This window comes from Scleropages formosus, chromosome 6 (assembly GCF_900964775.1).
Source record: "Scleropages formosus chromosome 6, fSclFor1.1, whole genome shotgun sequence".
In the NCBI taxonomy this organism is placed as follows: domain Eukaryota; kingdom Metazoa; phylum Chordata; class Actinopteri; order Osteoglossiformes; family Osteoglossidae; genus Scleropages; species Scleropages formosus.
In genome coordinates, this window is record NC_041811.1 from 7,496,777 (window position 1) to 7,512,333 (window position 15,557).

At 43.3% G+C, this 15,557-nt stretch overlaps 1 protein-coding gene across 1 annotated transcript; it reads right to left on the reverse strand.

The window, feature by feature from the left end:
• Nucleotides 1-4,609: 4,609 nt before the first annotated feature.
• On the reverse strand, nucleotides 4,610-14,059 carry lmo4a (LIM domain only 4a). The gene is made up of 5 exons (XM_018732869.2): nucleotides 13,654-14,059; nucleotides 8,551-8,805; nucleotides 6,686-6,782; nucleotides 6,162-6,302; nucleotides 4,610-5,499 (listed from the first exon to the last, which is right to left on the reverse strand). The coding sequence occupies exons 2-5, from the start codon at nucleotides 8,796-8,798 to the stop codon at nucleotides 5,491-5,493; spliced, it is 495 nt and encodes a 164-aa protein (XP_018588385.1). The 5' UTR covers nucleotides 8,799-8,805; nucleotides 13,654-14,059; the 3' UTR covers nucleotides 4,610-5,490.
• Between the last annotated feature and the right edge of the window lie 1,498 nt (nucleotides 14,060-15,557).

The following is a 15,557-nucleotide window of genomic DNA, read 5'->3' on the forward strand; positions in this document are numbered from 1 at the left end:
CAAGATTAGAATGGAGAGAACCTATTCTGAAGAAAAGGTAAAGCTTTATAATGAGAACATCACCAGTGTACTCACGCTGAATACATTCCTTTGTCGTGGTTCTGCACTAGTGGTGCTTACATCTATGTGCAAAACCTGTGATGCGGTATGTGAGTGTGTGTGTGTTTTGCATGAAAAGCCCTTTGGGGCACAGTTAAGACCCAGCAGCCCTCCGTCTCCCCGCCTTGCAAATTATTGATGTGCCACCGTTTCCGCAGCAGCTGTGTGACAATCTGGCAGCCGAAGCTCGCTTGCAAATCAGGCAAAGGGTTATAAGATTATCCCTGGGCGTGGAGCTATGCTTACACTGAGTTTGCCCTTGCAGCAGTGTGTGTGCGTGCGTGTTTCTGCTTGCTGGAGGTGGGACGGGGCGCCGCAAAGGTGAAGTTACACACTTGTCAAGACGAACACAGAGGTGGGCTTCTAAAAGACAGTTCAGATGTTACAGTCACACACACCAGGCCTTACACACTTTGCACACAGCAGAAGACCTTAGTAACCATGAGAAGGTAAAGCAGCCAACAGGATGGGTCTCTCCTTGGCACAGAATCACCGAGGTGACTCATTTCACTGCGGGTAAGCTTGCATGTGAAGCACAGGTACGCATCTGTGTAAGAAAGGCCTGTGTGTGTGTGTGTGTGTGTGTGCGTGCGTGCAGAGTTAATTGGGAGGTGTGGGTGGGTTTCCGGGTGTGGGAGGGGTGCCGAGGCAGCCAGGGACCCTCAGTGTTGCTAATTCATTTACAGATTTAATTAGATGGATGGAGCCCTCGCAGTTATTAAAAACAGCGAAGAATTGTTGCCAGCGTTACAGCACTTTTTAATTACGGCTTCAGATCCCCGCTTGCTGACGTCTGGGGAACTAGTTAATTAAAATCCTCATTATTTTACTTTTAATTAGTTCTCCCCTCTTTTGTTTCCTCTCGCCATATGGCCATGTTCCGTGGTCAAATTAACTTAATTGAGCTAATTAAGCTGATCAGTTTAATTATTCAAAGCGTTCCGATTGGAAAGATTTCTCTTGGTTGCTCTCGCCGAAGTTCCGCTTGGTTTTGTCTGTGCCTTTCTTGTCGCACAGCTTATTTTCTACTGGGCTTTGCAAGAAGTCTCATCGTTTTAGTTCTAATCCCTTTTTCTTCGTACTTGGAGCTGTTCTTTGGAGTTCTGGTTCAACGTCGGAGCTTGTCTCGTTTCCCCTGCCAGTTTCCAGCCGCACTACTTCGGCATCCTATTCAGCGGACGAGTTTTTGTCAAAACAAGGTCCCCTTTTCCACTTTCTGATTATCAAGACTCCAAGCTGGGTTATCTGTGTATAGGACAGAGTTCGGACAGGGAGATGGGAGGTGTGAGGGTTGCACTGGATTCACAACAGCATTCTGCTGCTTTAAAATTTGGATTAACGCAATGAGGATTCTGAACCTGGGTAACGATAATCACATACGCATCGTCTGAAACCGCTCGTCCCAGGCGGGGTTGCGGGGAGCCGAAGCCTAACCCAGCGACACAGGGCATGAGGCTGGAGGGAGAGGGGACACACCCAGGACAGGATGCCAGTCCGTTGGAAGGCACCCCAAGTGGGACTCAAAACCCAGACCCACTGGAGAGCAGGACCTGGTCAAACCAGCTGCGCCACTGCGCCCTCCGATAACCATAATCCCCCTCTGTAAGATTCTCAGGACACACAAAAACCAAGTTCTCATTCTTGTATGTAATGTTTTAAAGCATCCCATGCAACCGGACTCTGACCCCTAGGATTGGAAACTGGGGTATGGACCTGTAACTGTATGAACTGTAAATAAGAGACTGATGGTAACATGAATAGTTGCGCAACCATAGAAGGGTTTGTGAGGGACTGGAAGGGGGTCAGCACCTGTTGCTTGTAACCAAAATGGCTGAAGGTGCAGATACGAGGAAAAAGAGGTTCTTTGGACTAACAGTTTCTTGCACCTTGACAGTTCGGGGTTATGGACACCTACATGTCTTTCTACCTCAATGGAGCTAGGAACTACTCTTGCCATGCAATGAAAGGCCCACCTGCACTGGAGACCTGTTCTACAGAGAATAGTCAAAGTATAACCTGCATTTGTTTATTCCTCATTTACATGTATTTATTCAGCTGATGCTTTTCTCCAAAGCGAATAAAAAAAGCTCATTTCACCAACAGACGATGTTACTGGCAAATCCAACAACAGAGCTTCAACTCAGCATGCAGGCCATAAGTTTTGTGCTCAGCCATCGCTTTCTCTGTCGTCTGGGAAAAATAGCTCAGCTGTTCTGTTTTTTTTTTTTTCTTCCTCTTTCCTTCTTCACACAACAGGAGGTGAGGAAGCTCATTGCAATTACACTAATTTGCATGTGTTAATTTGATTAATTAGTGACTGTAAAAAAAAAGGGGAAAAAACTTTTCTTTTACACAAGCCACATAGCAATCCATGCACCTGCAAACTTTCTGATAAAAAGATAACTCATAGCAGAGAAGCTATTTATGCAACCTGCTAATTGGCTTCTGAATATGTTGAGCTACAGTAATTAGTAAAATGCAGATGAGCCTTGATTGGTTTCAATGCAAAGAGTAACTTCTGGTGCTTGGAGGATACAGATTGCATAGTTCCCCCCCCCCTTACTTATCAAGATACAGAGATAATTGCAATTATGATCATTTGCATACGTTAATGAATTTGTCTGATGCTTTTAAAATCATCAACGTGGAATAAATAGCTGATGACATGTCAACACCTATGTGTGTGCGCAGAAACTCTTTTTCAGAGGTATCATTTCATTGGTGCCTTCCTCATTCTCATTCAAATAGCACGAGCCACATTAGTTTATCGATTTGTTTGCCTGTTTGTTCGATCCAAAGCCGGAATCTCTCGCGTCGGGTTTCTCATGAGGCCAGACTACTGAGATCTTCATCCAAACCTCTAAGGATGCAGGGGGGTTTAGGGACAAGCTACTGTACCTTTCAGATGTTCAGGGTAAGTTCATCTTAAGACAGGATTCAAACCTGGATCCTTCCCCTGCCAGGTGACCACTAAGCACTACGCCACCTGCTGTCCCTTACAGGTTATATGCACCATATACTCTGAAATTAGTAGAATAAGCACCAATTTTAACTAAGTCGTTCAATTTCTATGCCTGCAAAGTAACGGATTGCTTAAACAATCTGTCTCTGCTATTTTTCCCCACCACATTGTGTCCTTCCAGTGAATACAAAAAAAAAAAAAAAAATCCAGCATATAATCAGGTTCTTTAATCAAGACAGGAAAATAACAAGTAGCTGGGTTAATTACAGTTTAAAAGACTCAGCTCGATGAGCAGAAATATTAATCAAAATCCCCCAGGTCTACAAAGAAAAACTTAATTAATGTTGACCCAAATATTGCACAAATGATAAATGTCTGCAGCAAGGAAAACTGCAATAGGCGTGACAATGTTTCTCCAACAGCCACTTTCATATGATAAAATATAAATTGATTTATGGTTAACATATGGGCATTTTGGTTGGGTTTTGAGACTCAATTGTCAACCATCTCCCACGAGGGGGTATCCACTGAAAGGTGGGCAGTAACAGGAATCCAGGTTTCCGTTCCCACAAGATCAAGACAATGTACAGTGTGGTTTTCCCAGCCGAAAACTCATAAGGGCCGTCCGTCCTCTTGTCTCTGTGACCTTCTGCAAGGGCTTGGGATGAGGACCACAGTGTCAACAAACCTTGAGAAAAAGAGGGGGGGGGGGGGAAAAAAAAAAAAAAAAAAAAAAAGACACCTTCCATCGCCCAGAATCGTGCTTCCATTTTCATAATCACACAAACGAATGAAACAAAATGCTGATTTCACCTGGATGCCGTTCTCACTCCTCATTTCGGGATTTGACTCTGAACAAATGAAGACAACGAGTTGACAAATCAGTCTGGCAGAAAATACCTCGAGACTACAGGACAAGATGTCTTTCAGCCACTGAGGTGTTAAATTAACAGACGAAACACCACCGAAAGGGGGTTAAAGCACACGATAATGATTAAAATGCCTCCCTCTTTTTAAAATCATACATCGATGAGTCTCTGTATGTTAGCGATCCATATTTTGGAACCTGTTAAACATTGGACTGGAAAAATTATGTCCAAAGTCACCACCACAGCAGCCAGAGACACAAAGGCAATTAGAGAAGATGAGTGTAATGGTCAGGGCACTGGTCCTTTCATCCCATCGCTGAGCCGGGCCCATTTACACGCTGTTAAAATTATGTGACACATGATGCCAGTAGAAAAAAGGGAATTTTTGTCAAAATCACTCATATGACATGTGAAAGCAGAAGCTGAATTCCAGCTCTGGTGAAATGAGACTCTGGGTCCCCTCTTGGGAAGAGATTCCACACATGCACAAACACACATACACAACTCACTGTAATCATTGCTATTATTTTTGTTATGTTTCATTAAGCCATTTTACAGCATTTTGAATCGACTCCCACCGGAAAACTGGAAGCAACACAGACATAAAAATCAAACCGTATTTGGACACACGTCACATTAGCATAAAAAAAAAAAAAAAAAACTATTTACAGTCGTCATTTCAAACTTTTTTCTTCCATGAGGTTTGTCTCCATCTTTCTACTAAAACCTATAAAACCAATTTTAAGACATGGTAGAGCTATTTCTTTGCCATCCATCATCAACGAGAACAATCTCCTGGAAATGTACAGAACAGGCCATAAGATTTGCGACTAGTTTCTCCTATTCAAGTACATTTCTGTTTTATTTAATAACAATTGCCAGATAGAGGCAAATAAAGACCATCTTGCCAAAAACAACATGGGTGTTTTAAATAACATGTATAATTTTTGGTAAAACAAAAGGACCAAACAGTAATAAAGAAAAAAAAATACAGGAATTCTGCATACCATCAAGTCCTTTTCCTTTGCAGAATGATGCTGTTCTGCTGTGGCTGGATAGAAAACGTGAGAAAGAACAACACTGAGGTTTGTGCTTCTCCCAGGAAGTGTTCGACCCACGTATGACCGACGGAGACAACTCTGCGACCGGTTCTCGAAGATGCGGTCTCTCATTGGTCCGCAGTCTCCATCTCTTCCAACAATCCTCTGCTACGCAGGAACAATACGCTTCTCCCACGGGACGCAAGAGCAAGTCACCTCAGTGAGGGGAACCTTTAGTTTGGTTGCTGCTCCATCACCATCATACATTGTCTACTTCGCTGTTTGTTGTGTCCATGTATGCACACGTTTAAAAATATTAACAGGTTTCCATAAATCCTTCCTCTCTCTTCAGCTGATGCTTTTCCTGCAGAAGTCCAGCTTAGGAACAACTTATTACCCTGATTGCACAAGGTCACTATTATGGCGATGTGGAATGGTCACGTTACCAGTCCTTTGGACGTTTCCAGAGAGGGGGGTGAAGATACAGGTGAAGGGGGGTGGGGGTTTCACTCCTATCCCTTCAGCAGACCTGGACACAAGTAGTAAATTTATGATTGCCATGCACAATAAGACATCTACAGTTATTCATTTAGTTGATGGCTCTCTCACATGTGAGTTAGTGTTATGCTGCCTGCAATGATTTATCCACCAACAACTAGATGAATTATTTTCTTACTTCATTAATTCAGGTTAAGTACTTTGTTCAAGGGCACTACAGTAGGGGGTGGGACCTAACCAGAGTCCAAAAGCAGTGTGGCTTGCCACCAGTAACACCACACTACTCAAAATTCTGCACCAATCAGTGACTGAATGCCTTTAAAACAAAACCCAGATACATATAGTATCTATGTCAAGTGTGAGTACACTTGTGCGAAACCAGTTTTTGTTCTCAAAGCATTTGATTAACCAGACTGATGAGGAAATGAAGCACTGTATCTATCCAGAATTTCTGCAGCAGTTGCCAGAGATGTAGGACACTTGTTCCTCCCATATAGGTATTACCCAGGCTGCCCCAGTGTACTCACTTTTCACTGGTTCTGTATAACCATTTCAGAAGACTTAGTAATTTGTAATTACATATTACAGTACAATTTTAGCCTTGAACACTAGACTCCAAAGACCTACATCCAAGTTCATTCAATGCCTGGTAAGCAACTGCGGTTGACGGAAGCCAAATCTTGACCTCCTCACCTTCTGGTCAGGGAGAGGGGTCAGGTGACTGCTGAGCAACGCGCTGCCTGGCCGGTCCTGTTCGCAGAAGATGGTGCCGTTGACGTAGTGGAAGCGGTCGCCCGGTACCAGACGGTTTCTGCAGGTGGCGCATGCAAAGCACTAGGAGACAGACAAGAGAGATGTCTGGATCTGGATGGAGCAGAGACAAGGAAGTTCGGGCAACTTGCTACACCTTATCCAAGTGTTTTACATAATATTTTACTCTGTACTCATAATTGCAGGCTGATCAGTTGCTGAAATCTAGCCAGCATTGCTGTAACAAAACCACTGAAAGATAGAAATGTACATAAACATGAAAATGCACACTGCTGTTGCTGCGTTGATGAAATGAAACACACAAGCAATTGTGGAATCGACCATGCAAGATGACAGGTTCAGGTACATGTGAATCTGTCACCTCATTCTTTTTCCACCAGAACATTGAAAACCCCAGCATCTGTCCCTCTTCATGCGGGAGGCCTCTTGGTGGAAGACAGTCTCACCTTGAGATGGTACACGTTGCCCTGCGCCCTCATCACCATCTCGCTGGCGGGAATGGACTGTCCGCAGGCGCTGCATGCACCGCTGTGTCCGAACAGTCTGGTGATGGCACACAAAAGGTCAAACAAACAGTCAGTCCTCCTGGACACGACCGCTTATTTAAAAATCATGGGGGACGGTCAGACCCCCTTCCACGTCAACTGCAAACAGATCCAAAAGTCAACCTTAGGACAGTTCCTGTTGCGAACACTTATCATACACATCACCACCAATACGAGGGACAAACTAGAGCAGAATTGTGATTAAAATCACTGGATCTCATCCTCCAGCCCTTGTGAAGGGTTTTAATTGGCTTGGGGGATGAAAGCCAAGCAAATTTTCAGTGATGCATTTTCACAAAGGCAACCCTTTATTATGTAGTTCGTTAAGAAAATGGCATAATCAGACGCACAGGGCCTTATGCTTACGTCCTACGTGGCTCCGAACACCTGGACAAACAAGGGTTAACCCCTTTGGGGGGTGATGTTTAAATAGGAATCATTATGGCCGCTTTTATCAAAAAACTGCAATTACACCCACTTGAGCGTGGCACTGGCCAGGCTGGTTTGGCTGACGCCTCATCTCCATCCCCCAACCCTGCCCCTATCGCTGTCCCAGTTCTGGCTGCAAGCAGTAATGAATTTTTGATCTTAATCCAAACAGTAATTTAATCAGAGACGTTGGGAGCGGAGCTCTGCTCTCGCTAATTAATGTTCTGTCCTTTTATCGAACTCCAGCCTCCACCATCATGGTGGAGCGCTGCCCTTTCCATCGCCGGTGTTGTACGTGCTCGAATGTGCCGTGAGATACACGCGTCCAGCCGACCGGTGACAATGAAGGTACAAATGCAGGTGTCCACCGATGGCACCCGCAAAGAGCTGCTGTGCACAAAGAGCAAATGACTGCCAGAACCAGAGATTAAGGAAAGAGAAAAAGTGGAGGGAAATTGTCTCGTCCTTATAAGACACTACTCAGCCTTATTGGTCGTCTCGGTCTTGTTAGCTCAAGGACCTCAACACCAACTGTGCCCAAAACAGTAACACTAGTTTCTTGTCAAGGAACACCTCCAAGAAACAGAACCACCAGTTCCAACAGTTCTAAAAGAAGAATGGTAAATAAAACAACCTGGTTGTGTGGTTATTTGTCAGTCCTTCAACCAATGACAGGTAATTATGGAAAATAAATCAAGTAGCAAACTGACGATATCAAGAGGCTTTTCAGCAAAATAAATGACTGACAAGTGTGACATCGCTTCCTGCCTTTGTGCAAAATAGTAAGTTGGTAAGTTATAAGTAAGCAAAGTAAGCTAGTACATCAAGGCATAGAATTTATAATGATACCAATTCTGCAGTATGCAAAATTGCACATTATAATGTGTACGCCTTGAGCACACCCTAAATGCAATCCAGACTGAGTCAAATTTTAAAAGAATTTTTTTCTAAGCAGAATACCTTTTTAGGGGGGTTGAGAGCAAGATTTGGCAAAACTAGTTTTCAGGTCCATATAAGGAACACCCTATTAGTAGCCCCAGTCATTGGGCAAATATAACCCTTACAATCTCGGGTAACTACAACTCTTAACTCTTTGCCTCTTGAAATATATTTGGATCATTTACATTTTTTCCCCTCATAATTTTGTCTCTTTGCCCCACTGCCCAACTCCTCACTTATCCTCAACTAATCATATCAGTCTCCAGCTCCTCCTACTCATTATTTGCTCTACCCACACACCTCCCACCCATCATTCAGCCATTCAAATCACCCTTAGCTCCTCCTACCCATCATTTGCCCCACCCAAATTCCTTTGCAGATCCTCCACTCGTGCTCACCTGATGTAGTCGTTTTTGCAGAGGATCATTCCCCCCTTACTGTAGCAGGAGGTGCCAATTTCACCCAACTGAGCGTGGCAGCAGGAGCACTTGAGGCAGCGGGTGTGCCAGTAGCGTTCCATAGAGAACAGCAGAAAGCGGTCTGCTATCCGACCCCCACAGCCTGCGCACGCCCTTGTGGGAGTGCCACCACCCCCTGCCACCGCCACAGATGACGCCGACGCCGACTCCACCCGACTGTGCACCATCGTAGGTCTGCAAAACAAAAGTGGGCCAGTCTTACCTCTTTGTTTAAATAAGAATCCAGTAAGAACCCGTTTCCACCAAGGCCCCATCCTTGTAGCCACCGACCACATTTTCTCCAGACCGCTAAAATTATGTGCAAGTATTTCATCTAGGCTGGCATGCATTTGTATGTTTATAAAGATCTTAATTCTCATTCTGAATGCAGAAACTTATATCCAGTAGAGTCCCCAGCTACACCGAATTCAGTGTTTGTGAAGTTTTACATTAAAGTTGTTGTTGGACCCAAGATGAAGAACAAAATAACAGAACGGTAAGATGAGTTTTTCCAGCCTTCACTTTGCTCTTCTACATGTGGTACAGCTTCCATTTGTTTGCAATTAAGTCAATGATCTTCAGTGGTGGACACAGGGAAGAGGTTGGGTCTACCGTGAACTGTCAATGTTGTCATAATTTTATGCAAGTCGCCACCTTGGACCTCTTCTCTGTGGAACTGCACAGAAGAAGAATCCAAATGTCCCCACACACACACACACACACACACACACACACACGAGCCAGGACACTTCTACATGTGGGCCAAACATCTGTTGATATCATGACATCATGTCACGTCTTACCAAACAGGAGCCGAGCTCCATGCTAATTACAGACCCTATATGCCTTTAGCTTGTCTCTTGCGGCATAAGCCCTTGTTCAGTGGAAATCCGCATTTTTATTCCATTCAAATCTGAATGGACTTAGAACACATCTGGAGATTATCTGATTTTATTGCCCTTTTTACGAGGACTATGCCATACAGCATCGTTGTACCATATTAGCTGTGGTCCGTCAGCATTTGGGATTTTTCACAAGTTGCCCTCAACATAATAGTGTTATCCTCAAGTTTATAAATCTGAGGCCTTATTAATGGTTGTTTATCAGCTTTACCAACTTTAACTCAGCCCAACACAATAAACATCGAACTCCTAATGTATTAATACTAAAGTTCAGGAACATCTCCCCAAAGCTCTTCATAGCCATAGCCATCTGGGTTTGATTTGAGAGGACCCGAGTGCTAGAAAGATTCCACGAATAGAACTGAATACCACTTTCTACCTAAGCACATATGTTGCATGTATAGTGACTGAACATGTTTGTAACTGAGACAGCAGTGTGCATAAAGTTTAAGGACATGGCTTTTAACCTGATGGTTGTTCAAGTCCCAGGACAAGTCCTAGTATATTACCATTGAACAGGGTACTCAACCTAAAATTCAACATTCAAAAATAAATCTGCATTAAATTAATGAAATTGCAAATTCAGACAAAGTGCAATTTTGTTAGAATATTGAAATTGTGTCAGCAAATTTAGAGGTGGCATAATGTGGCAATTGGAAAGTCCTCTGAGGCTCCCACTCACTTTACTATGGAATTTCTTTACTGCCCTGCTGGAAAACACACAGGCACGGCTCAGAGTGGTCCAAGGGTCATCAATACCGACCGCCAAGGGGTTTCTGATTGGACGGGTCAATGAAGACCAGTAACAGGAAGCCCCCTGTGACCCTAGAGTTGTCTCCACAGGGGGAGGTTTAATGGGCCCATGGCCTTGTACCAGCTGGTAGAAAATGTTCCCACGCACAGGGTTGGTGCCGTGTAGGGACAACGCAGCTTTCCTGTTTCCTCTATTTCAAACTAGATACCCCAGGGTGTGAAATACCACAGAGAAAGCAAACCTTTTGAACACTCCCATTCTCCAAAAAAAAAAAAAACTCCCCCTCACAGCTGCATTAAGATTTCCAATCAAACAGCAGGCTATCATTTCCTGCCATTCCTCCTCTTCACAGCAAGGGGGCACTTTTCAAAAAGGACCTCCAAACATCTAGACTATTATCACCAGTCCCTTGACCTGGGCTCACCTGGCTGAGGTGTTACTGGAGTAATAGCCAACATTCAGAGGCTAAGAATGATTCTCCACTGACAGCTTGTCTTCACTATGAAAATCTCACAGTATATTCATTCACCAGCCAACAAACAAGACGCTGTCCCCTGAACAAGACACTCTTTCAAAGACACAAAATACCACTTCTTCATGAAAAAGTCTGCAAACTTCACTGAACTGAGCACACTATTTTGGCACATTATAATTAATATTTTAGCCACTGTGGCTTCAGGCATATCCCAGAAAAGGAAAACAACCCACCCTAGGGCTTTATAGGACACAGACTCTTCCAAAGCAAAAAAACATGACCCACCGGGGCAAAGAGAAACAACTGACCGAAAACAACCTTAATCATAACTCTGCCCCATTAGTTAGGGCAAGTATTACTTGGCTAGAGGATGGAATTTATGAAAACTAATACAGGTGATCCCTTATAGGATGGTCATTGTAACTCCAGGTGATTGTAAGTCTCATTTGTTGCAAGTCAAGGACCACCTACAATCTAAAGTCACTATCACCACAGCTCAAATATTTTGTTGAAAACAGTGTTAAGACGTTCTGGAGAGGTCACACAATCCTTAAGACATACGGAAGACACCCCACTTCTAAATGACACTTCTCTGAGAATGTCTGTGCAATATGAGTTTGAATGTGTATGATCTACTGCACACATCAGTGCCTGGATACCTAGGACCTTAGAGTCACATCCTTTGTTCTCGACATCATCTCAGTGGTGGATCCTCAGCCTTGTGTCGAGTACCAAAACAAATCCCCAATGCAATGGCAGTGTAGTCAAAGGATTCTGGATGACATCCTAAGACTTTTGGTGTGACAACATGCTTGATAATGATACTCCTGATAGTGTGACAGTTCTTGAAGCATCATTAACAGCCTAGTATGCAAGTGTCCTTTCTGGTCCTGTCCTTCTGCTTTATTTTAGAGACAGTGCATTCCTGGGTGTCTCCCAACAATGTTCTGGAACTGCTGAACCCAACAGTCCCTCACCCAGAGCCCATCACATGCAGCCACTCATTATACTAAAGAGACATGATTATAGAGGTGCAGAAGATAGTCTCTGGACTTTGGACAAAGACACATCACACCTATTTTCTCTAACCTTCTCACAGCTTTCCAGAGATGCCTCGATCCATTGGAATAAAGAGTATGACAACCCCCCACTCACATCCACCTGCAGCACTTTGTTAACTAAAAGTTTGCATCAAGTAGGTTGTTCCAAATGCACACTACAAGAGGCTTTTCTCGGCTGAAGGACATGGGACCATCTGGCCAAATTCTGAGCCCATCAACCACCATTCCACAACTGTCCTCATGCGCTCCACCCAGCTCTGTGGACTCACTGCCAGACAGCCTGTGCCCCATTTCATTCACACCCCTTGGTCCCGTGTCTCATTCTTTACCCCAACGTGGCTGCTGGAGAAGCACGGGTCCACCGTCAGCAAGCAGCTGCAGTCCTTCACAAGGGACGCCATTCATGGGGGGGGGGGGGGTGCAAAAACAACTTAGCCAGACAGCCTGGACACCCTTGGTTTTTCCTCCCTACATTTCATTACCTCCAAGAAGTTTTTATACTTTGGCAATGTAGCCTCATGTTTAGACTAACAAATAAGGAACATATCTTCTCAGTGGTGACTACAGCAAAGTAAGACTAATTAAATACTGAGCCATTTAAAAATATGGAAAAAGACCATCTGCAGTTATAACCTTAAAATACATTAAAAAAAAACTGGAAATGTCTGAAATGCCATTCACTTCTGAAAGTTATTAAAAAGTGAGACTGAGTAAGCTTAGATTTCTGAATTGCACTTCTACTGGTCCTCTCACTTTAAATGTGTTCTAAGGCACAGGGAAATATTCCAACCTACTTAAAACTTTTTTTTTATTTTAGCATCAGTTTCAGAGGTTACATAATTCTCTCATTTGTTTCAGCAGAGCCTGAAAACTTCCTCCAGAGCAAAGAAAAATGGAACCATATGGTGCTTGAAAGACCAGCGGTGTCCTTAAACTTTTCATTAATCTAAATAAATCTTTGTAACTCAAAAGACAGAATGTACAGAAAGGATCTTTTTAATTTTCATAATAGGTTTCTGTGACTTTGGTAACCATACAATCCTCAAATTTTTCATCAACAGCCATTAAGAAAGTTTACCACTCATTGTTATAATAATATAGTGGAGCAAAGACATCTTATAACTTAAGTAATGTAATTTTCTTTCAAATGTATACAAATACAGATGGATGTAGAAAATAGTGTAAGTTGAACTACAAGGTAGGAGCCATATTACAGATTTTGGGAACCATAGCAAACCAATAAAGGTTCCAGTTTACACCCGGTGAACATCTGTCAGGTCTGCGATAGGGCTGTTACTGCAGAAATGTGTCCGTGTCCATCTCATCATCCCATCACCACATCATCTTCTCATCTGGTCAAAGGTGGAACCTGGCTGTGTGTTTCGGAGAGTCAAAGTCAGGTCAACTGGACAATACAACAGCTCTTGATGTGGAAACGGCTCCCACGCCACCGCCAGCATCAGTCCCATCCTCCAGAAGATGGGACACCCATCCGTCACATTTAATAATGCCCCCAGGGGCAGAACTGCACACATCTCTGCTTCATTAGGATGACTGTTTTTAATTAGCACTCCCCAAAGCACTGTGAGGCCACTTTTAATGTGTAACAGGGGGATTCCTCTTCCAGTTAGAGGTGGGCAGTTATGATGAACAAACTTCAGAAAGGCAGTCTTCAGGGCTGAGCATGAGCATATATGGAACTCACTGTATCATATCACCTATATTGCCTTTATTTGTATAAATTCTGAACAAAACATATTAGCAATAAACACCTGGGAACATACAGCTGTTGTACTCAACATAATGGCACCTTTAAGAAGAACATTCAACAAAAACACAGATGATGCTCACCTGGCCGTCGTGGCAGGTGGATCTCAGGTATAGGGAGATGAATTAAACACAATCCACGTGGAGTGAAAGTGTGTCCAGGTGAAGGAACAACCCCTGCAGATTTGGTTAGATGGCCAGGTGGTCTTTGGTCTGATTCTGGTCTAACGATTGTATGATGATAGTCTGATCTGCTGGTTTTCGATCAGATCTTCTCTAACTGTAGGTATTTCCAGAAGTGAAGCTCAGAAGAACCATCTGAAGAACCACATTATGACTTCTCATTCCCAAGGTGGAGAAAATACAGCAATACAAATACTCCCAACTGACACACAGAAGAACGGATGAGTTGCTGCTGAGACCTTATCTTTCGCTTACAGATAGACTCTTTTTTCAGACAAACACGAAGAGAAGCACACTATAACGCCCACCACCATCCCCCCACTGATGTGTTCGCGTTTTCAAGTGGTTGCGCGTATTTAAATACCCTCTCGATTGCGTCACCGATGCGCGGATCATTAAGCCAATCAGCGAAGAGCAGGCGGGGTCTCGCACAAGATGATTGATGGCCGCCCGTGCCCGCGTTAAACGAGCCGGGATCACCCCACTTCCCATCCACACCGCGCGAGGCTGGACAGAGGAAGGTCCACTTCAGCGAATAGGGCTCAACTTGCAGTTCTGTTGTTTTGATATAACGCCTGCGTGGCATATTTTATATTATTACCTTCTGATGTAAAGGAGTTAACCCCTCAGCTCTGTCAATATTATATATTGTTAATATGTTATATTGTGAAAATAATACTCTGTATTTGGTAAACTGAAGGTGACGCTAAGATTATTATTGTTATTATTATTACAATAATAATAACAATAATAATCGTAATAATAATAACAATAATAATCTTAGCTTCACCTTTCTTGTTTATTTTGTAATACTTAGCCTGCGCACGTCCTACGTATAATGAGGGCATATCAAGGCATAAGCAGCAATGAGTTCACTCTTCTTTGTTTTTTGGACGATGCATACGAATAAGTTGTCTTGTACATTTAATTCATTTAGCAGATGCTTTTCTCCAAAGCAACTTCCAATAAATTCTATGTAGTGTTATTAGCCCACACACCTTATTCACCAAGGTGACTTACACTGCTAGATACACTTACTTATACTGGGTCACTCATCCATACATCAGTGTAACACACTCTCTCTACTACTGACACACACTAGGGGAACCTGAACATCATGTCTTTGGGAGGAAACCTACAGAGAGAACATGCAAACCCCACACAGACTGATCAGGGATCAAACCCACATCCTCTCACACCACCCAGGTGCTGTGAGACAGCAGCCCTACTTACTGTGCTACCATTCCACCACACCTTCATCCAACCATGACATGTGACTGTGAGGTTTTTACACTAAGGTACTTACACTGCTTTACCCATTTATACAGCTGGGTAATTTTCACTCTTATCTGTTCACAGAAAGTATCTTAAGCAAGGGTATTACTGCAGGAGCAGGGATACAGTCCTAGGTTCTTCAAGTGTGAAGCAGCAGCTGGCAATGAGTGTTAACCTGACATAATGTTTACATTTATTCATTTAGCAGATGCTTTTCTCTAAAGCCACTTGTAATGTCAGGGTTATAGTTATTTACCCATTTATACAGCTGAGTAATTTTAGGGTAAGTACCTTGCTCAAGGGCATCACAGCCAGAGGTGGGGAATTGAACCTGCAACCTTTGGATCCAAAGGCAGCAGCTCTCATTACTACACTACCCCCTGTCCCTCTGCATGTTCTTCTTTATCTGTCATTTTTATCCATGGTGACTTAGAGTGTTAGCTACACTGCACTGACATCCCTGAGTAAACATTCACACATTTATTAATGGATATTTAGGATCACCAGTTTGCCTCAAATATGTATTTGGA